The sequence below is a fragment of the Thunnus thynnus genome, chromosome 8 (genome assembly GCF_963924715.1).
Source record: "Thunnus thynnus chromosome 8, fThuThy2.1, whole genome shotgun sequence".
NCBI lineage: Eukaryota > Metazoa > Chordata > Actinopteri > Scombriformes > Scombridae > Thunnus > Thunnus thynnus.
In genome coordinates, this window is record NC_089524.1 from 24,948,888 (window position 1) to 24,969,933 (window position 21,046).

General features: G+C 39.0%; 2 protein-coding genes across 3 annotated transcripts; one reads left to right on the forward strand and one right to left on the reverse strand.

Annotated features, from left to right (window-relative positions):
• Positions 1 to 263: 263 nt before the first annotated feature.
• Positions 264 to 13,634, reverse strand: hook1 (hook microtubule-tethering protein 1). The gene is made up of 22 exons (XM_067597420.1): positions 13,380 to 13,634; positions 11,328 to 11,413; positions 10,199 to 10,271; positions 9,616 to 9,666; positions 8,644 to 8,776; positions 8,249 to 8,316; positions 7,942 to 8,004; positions 7,093 to 7,176; positions 5,550 to 5,713; positions 5,312 to 5,452; positions 4,444 to 4,645; positions 4,151 to 4,261; positions 3,968 to 4,055; positions 3,809 to 3,875; positions 3,590 to 3,730; positions 3,333 to 3,420; positions 3,026 to 3,057; positions 2,832 to 2,914; positions 2,590 to 2,690; positions 2,379 to 2,480; positions 2,198 to 2,266; positions 264 to 2,123 (listed from the first exon to the last, which is right to left on the reverse strand). Exons 1-22 carry the CDS (start codon positions 13,422 to 13,424, stop codon positions 1,968 to 1,970), a joined length of 2,148 nt encoding a protein of 715 aa, XP_067453521.1. The 5' UTR covers positions 13,425 to 13,634; the 3' UTR covers positions 264 to 1,967.
• Positions 13,635 to 15,302: 1,668 nt separating this feature from the next.
• si:dkey-183n20.15 (RING-HC_RNF170 domain-containing protein) lies at positions 15,303 to 21,029 on the forward strand. Of its 2 annotated transcripts, none has more exons than XM_067597424.1 (6): positions 15,303 to 16,362; positions 17,153 to 17,264; positions 17,878 to 17,974; positions 19,297 to 19,370; positions 19,475 to 19,585; positions 20,220 to 21,029. In XM_067597424.1, exons 1-6 carry the CDS (start codon positions 16,334 to 16,336, stop codon positions 20,520 to 20,522), a joined length of 726 nt encoding a protein of 241 aa, XP_067453525.1. In that variant the 5' UTR covers positions 15,303 to 16,333; the 3' UTR covers positions 20,523 to 21,029. The 2 variants fall into 2 exon arrangements, with proteins under 2 accessions (XP_067453525.1, XP_067453523.1); XM_067597422.1 differs by having other exon boundaries at positions 15,312 to 16,362; positions 20,181 to 21,029.
• Positions 21,030 to 21,046: the final 17 nt, after the last annotated feature.

A 21,046-nucleotide genomic window follows, 5' to 3' on the forward strand; every position in this document is an offset into this window, starting at 1 on the left:
TCATCTGTTCTGATGTGGTTGATTTGTACGGTAAATTGCTTCTTAATTATTCCATGAGGATGCTCTCATGACATGGACTCATCTGTACATGAACACCTGTGTATCATCTGATTTCTGAATGGTGCTGAGAGCAGTAGGTGCTTAAACATCCACCTGTCGATGATGAAATAAACAAATTTTAGCTCTGATTTTTCAAGAATGCAGCCCTCCTGCGTTTTTCATTTTTGGACCGAGGTGGATGCTACTGAATGTAAAACACACTCTTAGAAAATAAGAATTTATTTATTTATTCACAAGAAAACCAAAGGCTTTAAAATTTAACTCCTTAAATTCCTGAAAATCCATGATGCCTTCCTCACTGTTCTTCATTTATACACAAACATTTACTACACTTGTAGTTTCTGTGCTGTGCTACTTGATCATACTTCTTTTTTATATATAAATGACAGCTTTTAAATCAGCAATCTACAAGAATCATTCACTGCAAAGGAAAATAAAAGCGCTTTGACATACAGTACATCTACAGATCACAAATGGCAAAACCATCATAACAGAATGCCTCTCTAGTGTTATTGCAGACATACAGAGTGACAAGGCAATCAACAGCCATTTCATGTTCTGAAGCTAGTGCAGTTTAACTTAAGACTCCATTAAGTTGGAGAGCCAATAACCCACAATATAAAAAACAAAACAAAACAAAACACCTGCTTCTTTACATGGCTCTTCACTTTGAACTTCCACCGCCACTAAAAAGCCTGAAAACATGACTAAATACCATATCCACCACAGTAGTTAAAACTCTGAAGTTACAATTTGCAGGTACAATATGAATGCTTAACCTGGATCTGACATTTGGATCAAAAGCTGGTGTTAAAATCATGTTTTACATTACAGAATAACAAGTTGGTAGATAATAGTCTTGATTACTAACCACTAAATAGGATTCAATATACTCAATGAATATAAAGGCCTGACAGTTTTCATTTAGAGCATGCTGCCAGTACAGAAGTCAAATCACACTCAGGAGTATAGAAAATACATAAAATACACTAGTCCTGGATTCCTTGTGTAGGATTTGTTTTTGCAGTATTTCAAAGGCTGATCACTTCATAGGATTTTCACAGCTTAACATGATGGGCTTGTTCCATTTTAGTGAAATTTTTGTGACTTAAGTTGATGCTTAACATCAGTTGGTGGCCAGCACCAAATATAGCAATCATTTTCTCAAAGATGACTTTGGAAAGAAAGACAACCAGAGCACATTTGTCTCTGCAGCAGTCTGCTGGATGACCACATTACTGCCCCCTCGACTGCATAGTATTATGGTACAGTTCTACATACATCAACAATCATCTTCAGTTACATTTAGTAGGCATTAGCATTCAAGTTAGCCTTTATAAAAAAAATAAAAAAAAAATCACATTATATATATATATATATATATATATATATATATATATATATATATTATGGGCTCTAATTCTGAATAAAATTGTGAAGCATTCATTTACATTTCTCTCATTCCTGACCAAGTAGACAGCATGACAGGATATAAGAGCAAATGCTAATTGATTACAGCAATAATTCAGTTGAGTCTGCAGTTGGCAAAGCAAACATAAAGGGCAGAGGGGAAATATGCTCTATGTCAGTGGTAGGGAGAGTGCGCGCTACTTTAGCTAGTGAGGTGAAAACAGGTTGTGGGTTAATGTTCTATGCAAGGTCAACTAATAGCCAGTGAACTTCAGGATTGTATTCTATAACCTCAACTGGGTGACCTTTAGGGTTGGGTTGTGCTCGATAAGTAAATGCTCATTGATCCCAATCAGCTCATCCTTGACCCCTCCCCCAAGCACTGAGAGCAGATGTGTTTAAGGTCACTTGAGTGCTCACTTGTGGGAGGGAGTGAAGGTGGAGTTTTCCCATAACTGAATAAGGTCAGACGTTTGGCTCTGTGTGTGTGACAAGGTCTACTTGGAGGTAGTGGCAGGCACACTGATGGAGAGCGCCCGACGCGGGGCGTTTGAGACTTGCCGCTGCTGGGACAAGAAGGACTGGCCAGGGGACAGCATGGAGGAGGTGCGGCCGAGGCGTGACTCAATGGCCAACTTCTGAAAGTTCAGACTCTGAGGAGAAAGACAATGTTTAGTGTTTAGTCATGAAGGACAGGGTATAAATCAGAAATCATCTTGGATCTTACCTTGTTATACCACGCTGTGACAATCAGCTTCTCCTCATACTCTCTCAGCCTGGCCTGTTCACACTGACGCTGAGAGGCAAAATGAAATCAGTTAGGTTTAAAAAAAAAAAAAAAACACTCCTGAGGAAATACTTTCATATTAAAAACATTTAACTGCGAACAACACAAAATGCTGATTTACTTCCAGGTTGAGAATCTGCTTGTCCCGGTCTGCCAGCTGGTTCCTCAGAGCCTGGATCTCAGCAGTGGCTGGATTCAGTTTCGGGTCCAGTGCTCGGATCACCTACAAGCAGGAAAGAATGGACACTTCTGAACACGGGTCGGATAAAACGACAACAACCACCAGAATAAAATACAAACATTAAAAGAGAAATGATACTCTTATCACTCACATTGCGAGCTTTTTCCAGGTACATTTTGTACCTTTCTTCCATGGCCCTCATGTCATCATCCTTCTTCTTCAGAGCAGCCATCAGCTCATCCAGTTTCAGGGCTTAGAAATGAAAAGTTATGAGTCGTGATTTCACTCACACTGTACAGTGTTACAGACAAGTTTGCATTTTCCACTCCAGATGTTGCAGAGGTGGTGTAATGATGGCAAACTTAGACTAGTGATTGAAGATATGATACTTACAGTTTTGAGTGTTGTCAGGCTGAAGGTCCTCCAGCAGCTCTTTCTTCTTCATGATTTCGTCCTGGGCCTCGTTCAGCTGGACCCTGAGGAGACAAATGCTGTTTCTTTACCTCCATCTAGTGGAGAAAACTGAAATTCAATATATATATATCTCTCAACTTATGTATATCACTGACCAATAAATGTCTACTTACATGTGTGCATCGAGTTTCCGCTTCAGGTTTGACTGAAAAAAAAGAAAAAAGAAAATTAAGCAGATTTTAATACAAATACAAAGGTTATGTTTGGTCAAAGTAATTAATTCTTTATTGCAAAATAAACAAATAAAATGCAATTTGTGGACTTTTACCTCTAAAATCAGTTTAAAATTTTGACTAAAAATATAAGCTAATGTGATTTATTTCCACAATGCCATGTCAGCACAAAGTCTAACAGCCTAATAAGATTAACTCTGTGGGACATTTTCTCTGTATTCGTGCCAGTGCGTGACGGCACACTCACATCATCAGGTTTGGCCGCCTGACTCTGCAGAGCCTTCTGGAGGTCCTCGACCTGCTGCTGCAGCTCACTGACCTGCTCTCGACACAATCTGCAGATTGATCACCATGCAGAGGAGGAAACGGAAACATGCAGGAAGAATTAATTTATAAATTAACAGAATACATCAGGACACACAACATAACAAAGTTAAAAATGATGAACAGCAAAGCAGCCATCTATATCTGGCTGACTTACAAAGACACAGAAACTCTGTTAACCTGTTCTCAGTGTCCAGTTCACTGCGTGTCTTATGTGCTTCCTGAAGCTGGGCCTGTAGAGCAGCGATCTTCTCCCTCTCACATTCCTCCTGCTGCACTCTCAGCATTTTGTTCTCATGCTGCAGCCTGATGAACTTTTCTCTAAAACAACCAGACACATAAAGTCAGCAATCACAGACAGAGAATAGAGAAAATTTGTTGTCAGAAACTGTCTATTACCTGTACTCAATGGGTATTAATTCAGCTGCCAGGTTATCATGGCTTGGGCTGCTGGAAGGAAGCATTCCTACATGGAAAGAGAGTTTGTGCATTTTAGCACATCAAAGAGGCAAGTGGTAAAGTAGCATCATTGTCAGATGTGACTATCCCATGAGATACCTGCTTGGGAGAGCTGGTGCTGTTGAGCCTGAGTGCAGCGCAGCTCCTCGTTGATCTCCTTCAGAGAATCTCTCTCGATGATGATCCTCTGGTGGTGAGTAAGACAAAAGTACAAATGTTAGTAAAAAGTGTGACCAACACATCCTCCTGCCGATTCTTCCAACGTTTCAAAAGCTGTCACACCTCTTTCTCTTTCAGCACAGTTTCATGCTTCTCCTCCAACTTCTTCATCTCAAAGGCCAGGTTGTCTGCTCGCCTCGATTCCTCAGACAACTTCCTGTGTAGCTCCTGGACCTGACAGAAAGCATGTGAAACCACATATTAACAGACAAAACAGAGTATGACACTAAACTCAGCTGTTCAGCTTAAAGAAACTTTCAAATTCACATATTAAACCAAATAAATTTATACTGTGACATGAATTTTATTTTAGGTTGGATTTCCCTTTAATTTTTCAATTGTTGGAAATAATTTACCTGTCTCTTATATGTCTCCAGCTGTGCGCGTGCAGCGTTGGCCTTGCGCAGCTCTTCCTCCAAACTAACAGTGTTGTGCATGTAGGTCATGTTATTCTCCTCCAACAGCTTCATCTGCCTCTTCAGATCACCAAGATTCTCCAGTTTACGCTTGTACGTTTCCACTGAGGCCTCCAGCATCACCACACGATCTGAGCAGTTCCTATAGTAGATGAATACAAAATAAATACACAGATATCAATCAACAAGCTTCTAAGTCATCAAGTGTACATGTACGATGTGAAGGAAAAAGAGCAGAAAGGAAGCCTAATTGCAGCACTCAGGTTGATTACTGCTGTTGCACAGAGCTAGCATTATTTAAATGAGGGAGAGTGCATATGCCAATGTCAAACAGGACATTTATATACTGTATTTATTGAGAGTTTTTGTTGGAATATTACATTATGTATTGATGCTATTTCCCTACTTTTTCTTGTTTGTGCTCATACAAGAAGTCAGCCTTCTCTGTCAAGGCCAGTGGAGAGCCATGTGTATGCAGATTTTTGTTCCAGCCAAACACAAAATCAGCTAATTTCACTGATTAGCTCATCTTGTCTGATTAAGGGGTGTGCTAATCAGTGAAATTGTAAGCTCTTCCTCTCAAACTAACTGGCCCAGGTGTCTGCTAATCTCTAATTAGCAGACAACATAAGATGTATTTTTGTGCGCTGCTCCTTAAGAACCAAGGAATCAAACTAGCGGACACATTCATTTACTCTGTGTCCAGTCTTGTATTTAATATCATTTTTACATTTTTGTGTGCTTCACTGATGAAAGAGAGAAGACCTGATCAAACAATAGCAGTGCGCTTCCCCACACAGACACAAACCTCAGAACGTCCAGCTCATCTTTGAGCGCTCGAGACTCTTCTGCCAGGCTGGTGAGCTCATCATTACGGTGCTGAACCTCAATCAGCTGCTTCTCCAGCTCTTCACAGTGGATCCGGTAGTCATCCTTTGCAGCCTCCAGCCTAAAAGATGTAAGAATGAATACTTGCTCAGTTTCCAACAAGCATAATGTGATCACTATAGTATAGTACAGTACATTTATCCACAAATGAGACAAACCTGAAGTTCTCTTCCTGTAGTGCCTCTAGCTGCTGCTGTAACTGGCTGTGTTTTCTCCCTGAGGGTGTGCTTGGGTCGTCAAATGTGTCCAGCTGATTGGCTCGGTCAGTTAGGACGTCATTCTCGGCCAATAAGCTGTTCCGTTCCTCTTGAAGAACGGCCACCTGTCCGGGTAAATTAAGGGGTTAGACCCGTTCTCACAAAGAGGTGAATTAAATATACAGTTAAAAATGTTCATCGAGTCAGCAGGAAGATATTGTGAGGTTAAATCTCTCCTTGGTCAATTATTTCATGCAAAGCAGCAAAGTATCTGAGCATCAAAAGACAGACCCCTTCCACTACAGATAACTCTCTTCCTCTCCCAGCTGTTTAAGCAAACATTTCAGTTAATCCATGCTGGAAGCAGAGCACAGACAGAGTGCACTTTTAAGCAAACATGTTAATACACGGTTAGTTAGTTTTACTTCTCACCCATCATTTCCCTGATGTGTACTTTTTAAACACCAGACACTGGATTATTCATCTGAGATTAACTTGTCGTTATTTTACGTCCTGCATACAAATGTCCTACAGAGTAGACAAAAACAACTTCTATGAACACTGTATTTTCAAAAAACATTAGAAATTAAACCTTTAACTTCCATTCTTTCCGTTCTCCTATTCTATGAAATATATACCCAAGTCTCTAGTTTCTTAGGTACACCTAGCTAAAGTCAATGCAGTCTAATACAACATCCCTGCAATCGACTGTCCTTCATGAAGGTTGTAATGTTCCATTTTTGAGGGAAAAAAAAAAAAAAGAAGATGTTGATTCAACTTTATAGTCAGTGTAACACAACTCAACAGCACCTCCAAAATGACCATAAAATTAAATTAACACCTCTACAACAGTTTAAACAACAACTGAACATTATAACCTTCATGTACGTAGAGACGTATTAGTTTTAGCGAGGTGTACTTAATCAACTGGCAAATAAGTGTAAGTGTTACATAGACAAAGATGCATTTTGATAATAGGTTATTGTCACACAGACAGATTAATTCCCTGAATGAATTACTGGAATTATACAAATGACCACTAAATATTTAAATACACACTGCACACTGTGCCGCAAACAGAATCCCCATTGAACCATCTGTTAGCTGAGTTAGAGTAAACAGTTGAGCAGCTGGTTTAGATGGGTTTAGTTTTGCTGAACGGTCAGCCATATTGGACTTACCTTTCAGCGACGAGAGATGAGCAAGACTGGGGACAGAACAAATCAATCTGTCAAGAGTCCAGTTGGATGTGTAATCAGTACCTATGCTAGATTTTGTTTGTCTGTACAGTGCTGAAGCCTTGTAGTAGTGGCAGAGCATGGGGCTGGATGCCACAGTGGGAGCCAGTAAAAAGCCCAGACTGTAAGCCCACAGTCTTTCTGCCACAGCAGCTCCAGACAATAGAACCAAGCATTACAGCGAATTACACAACTCCTGTTTATACTGTACCAGAGGCACACATGTGTGTGTTTGCACAGAGCGTGTGTATGAGCTCTGGATTCACCTGTATATCCAGCTCTTGACAGCGTTGGGCTAATGCTTCCTTCTCTGCTAAAAGTTCACTGAGGTCCTCCAGGGCTTTTTTTAGCTGGACACATGAAGGAAAAGCAGAGAGATTTACATTACTCACACTCACACCAGCAAAAAGCACACACAGACTGTTTTTACTGCAATAATTAATGAGAGCAGACAAAGTCCCCATTTTTACTCTGTTTCCCAGAGCCCAAGGTGACATCCTCAAATGTCTTGTTTTGTCAAAACAAATATATTCAGTTTACTATCATAGAATACTAAAGAAACCAAAAATATTCACATTTGAGAAGCTGGAATAAGAGAATTTGCACATTTTTTTCTTAATCAATCGTTCGTTCTACAGCTGATGTCCAGAGCGCTGCACTGTGCTGTAAAGTCAATATTTGAGCTTTGAGATTCTCTGCACAGTAGTCAGGCTCTTCATCAAAGGTTAAGATGTAGGAATTTATTTTGTATGAATGAATTTATTAGGTACTGCCTCTCAAAGGAAAAAGGCTTACATGCTTTTCTCTATTTCATTTTAAACATTTTTAAGATTTATAGAGAAAATACTAAACAAAAAAGAGACATTAGTTGCTAATGAAAATAATACTTACATTAATGTTACAATGCTACAGTTTGCACATTTGAAGGATTTTTATTTTTTTCCCCTTGCAGTTAAAGTTGTAATCACAATTAATATATTGTTGATTTTTTTGTTTTACATATCCCACAAATTGGGCATTAAGAAAGAATCTCCAAATTCACATGGTTAAATGATTTCACAGAAGAAAGTACCAATTACACCAATAAAAAGTTTCTGTGTGGTTATAACACTGACCTGCTGTTCCAAGTCTCCTGACAGCTCTGCTCCAAATGGGGCCATGGTCTCTTTACTCATGAGCTGAGGAGGGAAAAAATGTCATTGGGTTCATTACATAGACTCATTAAACGAGCTGCAAATCCTCAACCTATTTTACCCAAATATGAGCGTACAATCTATTCTCTCAACAATTACTGCTGGTGGAGTCCCTGCTGACAGGGCCAGAATTCAAAAGCTATAATTTAACTGCTCAGTAAAGCTTTCCTGATATTTTTAATATCTCTAATCTGACTGAGGTAGAAACTTGGCATTACGATGGACTGACCTCCTGGATAGCCGTCATGACGACATGCTGCACAGACTCCTCCAAGGTCATGATGATCTGAATGTATTCTGACAAAGGAGAGAAAAAAAAATTAAACACATACACATTGAATACATCACTTTGTTATTTCTCAGTTTATGTGTCCCACTTTCAAATTTAACACTGCTGCTATTGATTTGCCAGCCAGGCTGTCCGATGGGCTCTGCTTTTGTCAGTGACTTGGCAGGGCAATAATCAAACATTGTTTAGCTGACCACCCTAACCTAACTAGATTTTCATTAAACAATTCCCCTTTTTATCTACACTGCACAGCACATGCTTAACTGTAGATATACGAATATCTGTTTGGGTCCGATTTGTGTACACAAATGTGTAAGATACAGGAAGCCACATACCTTGTTTGCGCTCACATTTGACAGCACAGCCCAGTATCAGCTGCAGAAGCCTCCCCAGCTCCACAGGGTCTGAATGCTCTGCCACCTGGACCAGATCTGGCATGGGGAAGTCAGTGATCTCCTGTGCTAAGACCTAATAGGTACAGAGACAGAGATAATGCACTTAACAAGTAAGCGTTCACACTTACACAATCACAGTGAGTGAAACGAAGTTACACCTGCCAACAACAAAAATACCATCAATTTGCTGGCTTCAGCTTCAAAAATGTGACTATTTAATGCTTTTCTTTGTCACATTAGACAGTAAACTGAATATCTTTGGGTTTTGGACTGTTGGTCAGACAAACAAGACATTTGAAGATGCAAACTTTGAATCTGGGAAATGGTAATTTTTCACTATTTTCTGACATTTTGTGGACAAAATGATTAAGCAATAAAATAATCCGCAGATGAATCAATAATGAAAATAATGGACACTGGTGCAAACTGGTGAATCCACAAATAAGAAACTGAACTATTCTTTAACTTTGAGTGTGTGATTCCAAACTGTGATATTTACTGTTGATTATTTATAGCTTTTTAGCTGAAAAAATGTTGTGCCATTACATAAAATGGAGGCAGAAATGCATCACCAAGTAGCTTTTCTGTGTTTTAACATGGATTCAGTGTTTCTATAGCTAAGAGGATTGCTGAACAAAATATTTCAACCATGAGTTGACTTAGCAAAACATGTATAAACATTTCTGGGCTGGAGTACTACCTGCTGTTGTAGATGTGATATTGTGTATAAGGCTTGAGCTGCTTGGTACTTGTTTTGATCTCAACTGCACACTGTATTTTCCTTATAGAGGGCTCTTGGGTGCTATGCTACCAAAACAGTTCATACGACAACTCCCAGAAGAACTGGATAAACACATCAGCTAACAACTGTGCAAAGACACGGGGGATATTGTGCACATGGCCACTACCTACCTCATTATAATAGTCAACAATCATCTGAAGAATCTTCTTTAGGTTGCTCATCTGAGGACAATATTATGAAGTTGTAAACTTGGTTTATAAAAAAGGGACAAAATCACAACAGAGATTCTCTTCCAATACAATATATGTTCACGCAATAAGAAAATGAAGACCTTCACACAAGTGTACACAAGTGAAAACATAATTGGGAGGAAGAAGCAGGGAGAACATTGTCACAGCCGCACAGTGTTTGAGGGGGAGAAAGAAAGAGGAAACACAGGGAATGGCATGCTTTTTTTTCTGTACATCACCCTATCACCTCATTAAACACTGTAAAGCAGAATTTCTCTCAGGTATTACATATAGTGGACAGATTTGGGCACACATACATGTACACATTTCACCAGAGGAGTCAGAGCGCAGGCTAAACCAGGAGGAGCGGCACCCCTGGAGCCAGTAGGAGGTCAGTGTCAAGGACAAGTTTGGCAGGAATGAAGCATACAGAGGATTTAGCACACGGGGTTCAGCAAAACACGAAGAAAAGGTCAGAGAGGACAGGTGGAGGATGGATGCAGGAGATGGCACTGCTCTCTACCTTCAGTCTCCAGTTGTCGTCAACATCTGTTTTGATACGACCGAGCCATCCATCGGAGAACCACGCTGGGTCTCTGCACCGCGCGCGCACACACACACACACACACACACACACACACACACACACACACACACAGGAACATTTATACTACACAACTTCTCATTTAATAGTGTGCAATAGAGTCCCATTCAAGGCCAAATTCCAAATTTTTACTTTAGCTAGTTAGTTCCTACATTTCTGAGAATCTACTTAAAAAAATGGGATACTAAAAGCAACTCAGGGGGATTTTTTCCACAGAGAGACATAATTCTCACCACTACTCAAAACACAACATGCCTTTCTAGCTTTGGTGCATTTCTAACTCTCAAGGCTGCTGTCTTTGGAGAAACTGGCAAATTCTTCCCCTACAATGGATTTCTCCCTCTGTTCTTCACATTGTGATGTTTACTGTTGATGATTTATAAGCTGAAAAAAATGTTTTGCCACTACAAAAATGTGTCATCCAGAAGCTTTTTGTGTGTAAGTGTTTTAACCCTCCTGTTGTCCTCCCGGGTCAAAATTGACCCGGGAGGACAACAGGTGTCATTATGTGTTGTCATCAAAAATTTTTTAAATGGTTTTAAAACAGTATCCTGACTAAACTTTTACATATACCAGTCTGCCATAATCCATCAACATATTTTCCTCTGATCTCAACTATAGTTAAAATAATTCATAATTTCTTAGTCAGGATACTGTTTTGAAACCATTTCAATTTTTTTGATGACAGTACATAATGACACCTGTTGACCTCCCTGGTCAAAATTGACCTGAAGACAACAGGAGGGTTAATGTGGAAATGAAGACTGTAAAATGTATTATGTATATAAACAATTATTTGCAGATGAGTGACAGTATGTGCAGAATTACTTTATGCACACTACAGTTTGTCTAACAAACAGTTTCCACTGTGCTTCTCTGACACAACTAAAGCAACAGACTGTTTAGTGTGATGTGAATTATTCAAGCCAAACAAGACTGACTGTAGATAAAGCATTTATCTGCAGACTAGCCAGATATCATGATTAACGAGGAGGATACAGACAGTCAGTATGTGCGCCTGTGTGTGTGTGTGTGTGTATTTTCTCACATTTGATGCAGTGCCTGTGATATTGCCGCTCCAGTGGTCAGCTCCTCCACTGTTCTGCAGGGTGCAGAAGTGTTGAAGGTCTGCAGCTGAGAGGCAGAAAAAATAACACCATCGTGAGGATGGGTAGCAATCCAAGAAGAGTACAGGGAATTATGCAGTAGCACACTGAAGGGTTTCTCCACAGCACTGCAGATGTGCTGCAACTAATCCTCTATGAGGGAAAGATAAATAAAGGAGAGAGGAGGGGATAGAGGACAGGGATACACTGATGGATAGATCAGTGGAAATTTACTAACCAAATTACCTATACAGCATATTGTTAGACTATGTATCATGCTTATTAAACACCCGTGTAACTGAATTAATTCATTTAATCACCAATTGTATGATCTATGACCTTTTTATACTGTAATCACATTGTTTTGTCTTGAGTAGATGTCTCACCAGATCATGTGCTTTGTCTAGTGTAAACAAAATTAGTGTCCCCTCAGTTATGAAAGGGAAAATGAAAAAAGCTCATTTTGAAGTACATGATACACATGATGACCCCGGATCTAAGAAGTGATTGTTATAGAAGGGGAAGAGACTGCCAAAGAGTGAAACTGGTGTCACACAGGAGTCACAGAAAGGTCACACAAATATAGTATATAGGTAACTGTCACACATTTATTCTTCGAAGCTTGCACTGATGGACTTCTTCCTATGTGCGTGTAATAAAGAAGTCTTGAACTCAGAAGCCTGGATTGAGACTTTTGTTTAACTGAGCCATAAAGGCCTCTCTGCTGAAATGAAGATGTAAATGATTCTAGGAGCAGCCATGTAAGGTGTAAGGTAAATTGTCCTGGGCTGATATCTTTTACCTCAAATAAAACATCTCTTAACTGTCTCCAGTAACATCCTGCTGTGCTCAGTGATTACTAAACATAAACCTGGACTCACATCAGTGAATAGGTTCAGTGCAAAATAAAGCTGCAACAATTAGACAATCATTCGATTAATCGATCAGCAGAAAATTAATCCCCAAATATTTAGATTATTGAACAATCATTTTTTCATTTTTTTTCAGCAAAAATGCCAATGTTTGTTGATCAGGCAAAACTACACATTTTAAGAAGTTAGTATAATGAGCAGTAAGAAATTTCAACAGGCATTTTTCACTATTTTCTGACATTTTATAGACAAAATAATTCATTGTGAAAATAATTGGCAGATTAATTGATAATGAAAATGATCATCATCTCTTTAATATTTGGGTAGCTAGCTATTAAAATGAAGTCCATTGTTTGTAGGCAACTTTTGAAGTTTAGCATCATCTTAGCTTTACTTCTGCTTATGTTTTGAAAATCATTTGTGAATTATAACACATTTTGACGAAGTTCATGGGAACTTTTTTCCCCAAAACGGACACAAATGTTTGTTTGTTTTTATAACTTTCACCTTTTATTTACCTTACTTACTTGTTGTTCAACAAACAGATAGTAATTGATGTGACTTAGATATAGCTGCATGGTAATTTACAAACCGCTCTGTCCATTACAGTAACACACAGGACAACCAATTAAAAACACTGATACACACCTACAGGAACAGGTGCAGTAAATAAATAACTGTGCTGTTAGCTACATTCAGTTAAATAATGTTAACAAAAGAGCCACAATCCGCAAATAACTCCCGGTTAACGGGATTAGTAGTCTAAATCCAGCGAGGATCAACTAAACTGGAGGATATTGTTGTCTTTGTGCCTCCTAGTAGGTGGTAACATTACATCTATCCGACCTGAGGCTCGTCACCTTTAACGTGAACGTTAGCTGACGGTTGGACTGACTGTTGCTACAGAGGCTCTGTCTGTGAAATGAACAACTGAAGCTAATCTCAGTAATAACGAAGAACAACGGTTGATATTTAACTAGCTAACAACCAACCATTAGCCCCACTTAATATTCTCCCCATTTTACTCTAAGCTGCTGAAGTGTTCTCGCTTACACCCCCCAGCGCCTACAAACAGGTGAATAAAAATCACATTCACATAAGCTAAGCGTTTAAAAAACTCACCCATATTATCAGGCTCTCGACCAACGCCGTTTTTTCCTCGTCCATTTGTTCCCTTTCAGCTAAAAGCTAAAATATTTTCTCCACCTGTCCGCAAAGCTCTTCCGCTCCTCCTTTCCTCTGCATTTGACCTCACCTGCTGCCAAGAGGTAAATCTCCAACGATAAATACGTAGCATGAAAGGCCTTTACGGTCGTTCCGCCAAGAAAATAACGTAAGATGTACGCGACTGGCGCAGCTTCTTCGGTTCGTTGACGTTTACTTGCGTGTGGGCTCCGGTAGAGGTAAAGTAGGGGATAGAAGCTGGATCCAATCAGCATTGAGATATGAAAAGATTGACGGCTGGTCAACCTCGCTGTAGCCAATCAGAGAACGTGGTTAACAATTTAATTACGCCCCTATTATCTGGACAAAATCAAAACATTTCCGATTGGTGTAATTTATTGGGGGCTTCCGTCATTATTATGGATACGTGTTGTGGTAATATTATACAAGCGGATGGCCAAATATAGTGAAAGAAAGACATCAGATGTGTTAAACAAGTTAATCTACTTATCATCTCGTTATAATCAAAGAAAACGACTTGCGAGAAGAAATCTCAAGCTCATAATTATGAGAAATGTATCTTTTATGAGATCAGCGTGCGTTTTCTGTTATTCTGAGATCCTTGTCTCATATTTATGGGATTTTATTTTAGTATTTATTACAACTTTCTCGTAATTTATGAGATGGCAAGTAATTTATGTGATACAGAAGTCATAATTATGAGATAGGGTATTTTTTTTTCCTTTTACTTGCTCAGTACAGTTCTGTATCACTGCAGTGTACAAAGTTATAATTAATAGGCCTAGTGTACAATATTAAGATCAAATACCTGCACAGCTGTGGATAGAACTGTGATAACCTCAGGGAAAGAAAGGTATGAATGGAGTCAATAATGAAGTTATTGCAAAGAAAGTTAAATGATTTCAATCAAATTTAATATTTTATTTAAAAAAAATGTTCCAACCAAAAATACAAATGAGTTCTGCAAAAACTATGTTGCAACTATGATAAATGCCACAAAAAAATACATTTATTGCAAACATCAAATTAATTATTTCAAGTGTATTTGTTGTTCTCATAGTACTTCACTCCTTTAGAAAGCAAATGTTTTTTCACTATAACACATCACAGTATTTTATTATTTATCATTTATTATTGTTACAATTTTGTCTGGCATAATCCTGTCTGCCAGCAGCAAAAGTGCAAGCAGTTGCTTAGACCAACAATAAATCTTAATTGCAGTGTGTTTCATGTTTGACTACGTGACTTACTGTCAGAGCCTGCCTCACCCTATAGTCAACAGAGATTATCTTGCATAGCCAGTTTTTTCAGGTATTGCTTGGAGTTGGAAACTTACAATGAATTGGAATGTTAATCCTTTTTAGCCCTATTTTTTAAGCTACAATAACAGATATTAATTTCTGTAATCAGCCCTGTTCTCAGACAGCCACTAAAAGCCTGGCAGCATGCCAACCATTCTCTGATAGTGAATCATTTCTCATGAACCTCCTCACGTTATCCATTTATATATCTCACGTGAGCGTGTGTGTAATTGGAATTCAGAGGCCACAGTGTGCTCCACATAGTGACTCTTGTTAGTCACTCTGAGATAAGCAGTGTCACATGTGTCACTCTGCTCTTTTGAGACACAATATGGAAAATTCCAAACAAATCTTATACAAGCTGAGAGCTCAAACAAATGTAAGGTAACATGCAGATAAGCATGTTAATTTGAATTTGCAAAGCATTCTTACATTACTCCAAATAACTAAGTGATCACTGACCCCAGTTGATATGTCACACACTAAAATCGGTGTGTGTATGACCTGAGACTGGACTTCACCCATCAGGCCTGCAGTTGCACCGTATTTAACTGTCAACTGTTTTATCTCGAGATCCCCGCCTCTTTGGAGACCCTGACCCTCACTGACTGATGGCTTCTATTTTTAGAAGACCTGAACTAAACGGACCCCCTCTCTTCAGCTTCCATCTCAGGTGAGGCAGAGGGCCTGTGTAAATATTTGCCAGGATATTTCTGCAATGGCTGCCACAGTGAGCTATGTGAGGATCATCACATCTCTGCCAACTGTCAGATAAGAGAGGGATTTTTAAATCACTGATATTTACATTTGCTAAAATAAAGCAAAGTTATTTGTATTTAGTACTCAGTTGATGCAGTTAGAGTCATTTGGCCAATACTTTTACTTTCTATTAACCATAAAACAACGGTAGAGAATGAAAATAATAGATGATAAATTGTCGATTTAAGAAATGGACCTTGATATCATTTTGATACTCTGATCTAGGAGAGGCCAGCTTTTTGTTGTCAGGTTGATTATCTACAGTTCAACAGCCCTCAGTGTAGTACAGTGTTAATGTCAGTGATGTCCATGCATTTCACAACCAATAGTTTATGGTAAGAGTAGAATTATGTGAAGCAGGGCTGTTGGCAGAGTAAACTTTGGGTAAATGATTGGCAGGGTTAGTTATAACCTATTTAAACACAGTGTGGGAGGGACCTTTCCTGGCTTTGATCTGGTGGACATGTCATGTGACCAAAATTGTTTGCCTCAATCCAGAATAGGGGTGGGTATGTCGGCTTTTCTGATGTAGTAATTTAAATACATTTACATACTAAGTTGATCATGTTTACTGAAATATTTTATTGTTTACTGAAAGTTTTACATGTTCTTTTGGAGTAGTACAGCTGTATACAAAACACTGCATTATTGATCTGACTGCACTACTGCTCTCTTAAAGCAGCAACACTCAGAGACCAGCTGATATTGGAGGGTGTAGTTGATCATTAACAGGCAGCACCAATTTATTTTGTACAGTGATGCTGTTTGGCAGCGCTTCACTTCCTTCTAGGAGACAGTATCTACCTGTCAGCTGCCACTTCTAGCTTAACTATGCACCCCTGCCACAGCTCTCAGTCCAGGTGAGTCTCATTTTTCAATGTATTGATGGCTTTTTGTCAGAAGCGGGGTTGTACACTATACTTATACTTAAGATAATTCAGGTTTGGGCTTTAGAGGGAATTTAAGACAGGAGATTTCTTGGGGATAAAGTAAAATTAGTGTGTTTTGATCTCATGACACTCAGGGTCACTCCACCTAAGAAAGCTGTGAGAAACTAAATGTTTGCCTAAGAGTGTTGTGTAATCCACTAGATGACAGAGTGTATACATGTCCAATTGTTTTTTGATCACAAAATATTAAGTTTAGCAACAGTTTTATACAAGAGAAAACCATAAAAATTAAAACGATTTTGATTATGTGAATATGTGTGACATTATTATTTTCTCAAGTATTAATGATTGAATAGTGAATAGTGTTTATCTGTTTCAATAACTGAAAGTATTATTTTCACACGCTGATGGAAAGCCAAATTGTGAATGAATGAAATAGAATTCCAGCCTGATTTTATTTGACTATATATATAATATTTCTTACATTCATAGTTTTAATGTTCCTTCTAAAAATTAAATCTTACAAATGAATGGAGGGTAAGCTTTAAAATGATTTAGGTAAACAGCAGTCCTGTATGGATGCAAACTGTCCAACAGCTGTAGTCAGAGCATCTGTTCATGTAATCCACAAACAGAAGAGAGCTGAGTACAATCAACCTTATCTCACAAATCGTTAGTTTTGTGTCAGTATCTCCTCACTGACAGATACGCAGTGTTGAAGGTGTGTTTATTATTGTCACTAATTCGTGTCACGTTGCAGACTGGACCATCTCCCTCCTGAAGGTCTAGCGGGGCAGGGTCACCCGGGGTCATCCAGATCTTTGGTTTGTCCACCGGAGCAGTCAGCCTCAACATACATGAGCTGCCACAAGGTGAGAGCTTCACTCACACATACAGATTCTACTTGTTTTGCAGATTCTACAGTCTTGAATTGTTATTATTACTTGATATGAGTGCGCTCACACTTCTGTTTGTCAGTGTGAAAACCACCTTACTCCCATTTGGATGATGATTTCTTTGGATTGCATAGATTTGGAAAATTCTGCAACACCTTGGGATTATAAAACCCGTTTAAAAAATCCTGTTATTCCTAACTAACAGCTGAGAATCTCAACAAACAGTGATGACAGGGCAAACAACCATGTTGTAAACAATATTGTTACTGGAATAATATTAATCATCACACAGGAACTCATGTGGTTTTATTAGTGCTTTTATGGGGGTCACAGTCTGGTGGAGAGATTTGCTTTCAAATAAATGATAATAATCTCACTGTTTACATCAATGATTTTAGTTTATTCAAAAGTCTATCAACGTATTGTCTGATAGGAGGGATCATCAAGAAAGTTTCTGTAATATATACAGTAATTTGGTCATACACTTTTTTACATGTCAGCTCTTTCTCTGCTTCATATTTTTTTCTTCCTTCTTCCTCCTACTTTTTTCTGTTTCCTCCTTCCTGTTTTTCATCTCTTATCTGCACAGTTATGTCCATCCACAAGCCAACAGGACTGGCACTGTCCTGTGTGTCTGCAGACGGCCAGCTTCCCAGTCCAGACGAACTGTGGCCATTTGTTCTGTGGTACGAGATTGAACATACATACACACACACACACACACACACACACACAAACTAACCACATGCCTGGATCAGACAGGCTAGATTTGTTGTTTCATTCATACACCTGTTCATTCCATCACCTGTGAGCTTGGATTCATTCAATTTTATTCATTCTCACACTTGCTCACCTGTTACAGCATGCCTTTATATCTGTTGATTTCATTCATTGGCGGATCAGCGTATCATCAGTGTGATGGAGCTGCATGTCTCAGGCCTTCAGGCCTGTCTGTTCGGCTTTCAAAGAATTAATTGTTGCCATGGTTTCCCAACTCTGCCTCTCACCCCACAGCTTACAAAAATGATTCTTCTCAAAGGTGGGCGGTTAAATAAGATGCAGTGTAGCTAGTCTTTAAAACCCAATACAATCAATTAGCTGTTCACTTTACTTTCAAACTCACAGAAATACATCTGCTCCTGTTGTATAGTCATTAATAATAATTGTATTTCCAAAGTTTCAAAAGGGTAAAACTTTTTTGGATAGTCGATGTTGCTGTTAAACTATATAAAACTCACACAAACTAAGCTAAGATGAAATCATTTTTACCTGAATGAAATAGAAAAAAGACAAGTTTGTAAAAGCATACCTCGAAGATGTTAAAGTAACCAGCAACTCAACAACTTAAGTTAGCTTCACCAGATTTATAATTGACAATATACAGCAAGAAAGACCTGAGAAGCCTGGGTGGCTCATGGCTTTTAAATAGATCTAAAATATATTGTGGAATGATGGTATTCAGTGCTTATAGACAAGCAAGAAAACCTTAATGTCAGTTCTAGTGGGGAGTGGAAGCCAGTTCAGCAATCCGAGTCTGTCAAAATTTTGATTCTGAATGAACTGAAACCAGAGAGAGGGTCTTTTGAGAAAAAAACTTTTTTTTTTTTTGCAGTATTTGGACAGCCATGTCTCTAACATACAGGTTACATGTTAATGGCACAGATGCACATCTGTTTAACCTTGGTATTATCTGTCACAGATTACAAAACTATGTCTATTCCAGTATACACCTTCCTTCACCTTTAGGTTAACTTAAGTCACCTAACACAGTTCCCACTGCACCTGCTCTACTTACCTGTGTCTTACCCTTGCCTTTCCAACTCAGAGCCTCTTCAACCCTTGACCAGCCAATAACCTCTGTCTCTGTCATTAACAATGATGTAATACTGTATCTTTATTGCATGCTGAGTGTTATTGCAATTTTTCTATAATGTAAATATTTTATGGCAACACAAGTATTATATAATGCTTGTAGAAAAGGTGTTAATTCATGTGTTTGGTTCTGCAGCTCCCTGTTTGATCACCTACTGGAGACACGGGTCATGGTTGGACGCTATCAGCTGCCCTCTCTGTAGACAGAAGGTATGAATGATGATTTTTTTTTTTTTTTAATAAACTGAATGTAAACAGAGCGAGACAGACACAAACCTGTGTGTACATGGAATAAAATGCTTGGGTCTTTTCAGGTCAGTGTTCTGTGCCATCTGTTTAATGAGAGTCGAACAGACCGACAGTCAAAGGAGGTTCTTGGGGAAATCACAGACTACAACAAACGTTATTCTGGAGCCCCTCGACGGGTCAGTGCTCTTACTTTCAGACAAAACACCAGTGCACCAAAACAACAAACACATCCTTCAAACAAACATTTCTCAGTCTTAAATGAAAGTATTTTCTAACGAGAAACTTTTCTTCAGGGCTTTCAACAGTTAATTTTCCTTGTTCGCCACCTTTTACCTGTGTCTTGTTGTGTAAAGGTATCGGGGGATACAATTTCTTTTACAGCCCTGAATATAACACCAGATTAGATCATAGGAAAGATGAGAATTCCTCCACTATTCCTTCTCATAATAGCTTTAGTAACAAGAATACCTCTTATATAACCTCAAGGATTTATTGTTCCATACAACTGCCAACAGAGGTGTCTGGTTAACACACCCAGCTGGCACACATAGTTGCTCTACCTTAGATGCCTCAGATGAGCATTTCTTAGCCTTTGAAATACAAAAATGTGTCCTTGAATTACCTCAAATCCTTTAAATAGTTTTATAGTTGAGTTTTAGAGACTGACACAAATATAAAACACTATTTCCATATCTTTAAGTTGTGTATAAAAGAGTTTGGCATGTTTTCACTCTCTGACCTGTCCTCTCCTCTATATACTGACCCCTCCAGATAACAGACTACCTGTGTGATGCGCCCCTTCTCCTGCAGTTACTGGCACGTGGCCTGGGCACCATGGGAGGGCTTGTGTGGCTGTTTTTCTTCAGGGTGGCGCTGTGCTGCGTGGGGACTGTGGTGTCCATCTCTTCCCCTTCTCTGGACCCCGTCTCCTCATCATCAAGTCCCATAGAAACAGATCCCTCCCTCTGCGGACTGCTGGGGGTCTTGGATGACTTGGTGGTGGTCATTCTGCTCCTTATCTGTGTTATCAATATCAACCAGCAAATGGCGCCAGAGAGAGGACACTCTGCAAATGCTGCAACCTCACAAGGAGTAATGGGGGATTCACTGTAGATAGCTACTGCTGGAAAGTGTCAGTACGAGCTGTTTGACATCGACTTTTATTGGATTTCTTCCTTCTGGCTTTAGCTAGTTGGATTAGTGGATGCAAGAATATTGACAACAGCACAGCATGTAACAGTGGATATGTTAGTGTCTGAGCCTCTCAGACTGTGGACTCCAGGCCTGTGTGTCGAGTGTTTACAGAGCCCATGTAAGAGGGATATCTAAAATACGATGTTGTGCAGTCTACTGGTACAACTGTGGTTATAGATGCTCATTCCTTTGGTTGAGTTCTGAAGCGTTAAGCTGGTAGCTTTTTAATCCATATTAAATAGGCAATATCTTCAGTGCACATTGATATGGAGGAAACTATACCAATTTAAAAATCTTGTCATCCCTTCCATCACAATTTTTATGAAATTTCTTTAGTGTCACTTCTACTCTGGGCAGCAACTCTGCAACTGAGTCATGTCAGTACTGTAATATTACCATCTATGTAAATACTTGATATTGTATGAATTAATGTTTTTATGTGT

Excerpts from the sequence above, each read along its gene's own strand:
- hook1 (XM_067597420.1), bottom strand. The coding sequence starts at position 13,424 with ATGGACGAGGAAAAAACGGCGTTGGTCGAGAGCCTGATAATATGG. Across the intron at positions 10,272-11,327 it reads TCACAGGCACTGCATCAAAT|AGACCCAGCGTGGTTCTCCG; the intron begins GTGAGAAAATAC and ends CGCGCGGTGCAG. Across the intron at positions 2,691-2,831 it reads GCCTGACAACACTCAAAACT|CCCTGAAACTGGATGAGCTG; the intron begins GTAAGTATCATA and ends TTCATTTCTAAG.
- si:dkey-183n20.15 (XM_067597422.1), top strand. The coding sequence starts at position 16,334 with ATGCACCCCTGCCACAGCTCTCAGTCCAG. Across the intron at positions 16,363-17,152 it reads TGCCACAGCTCTCAGTCCAG|ACTGGACCATCTCCCTCCTG; the intron begins GTGAGTCTCATT and ends GTCACGTTGCAG. Across the intron at positions 19,371-19,474 it reads GCCCTCTCTGTAGACAGAAG|GTCAGTGTTCTGTGCCATCT; the intron begins GTATGAATGATG and ends GGGTCTTTTCAG.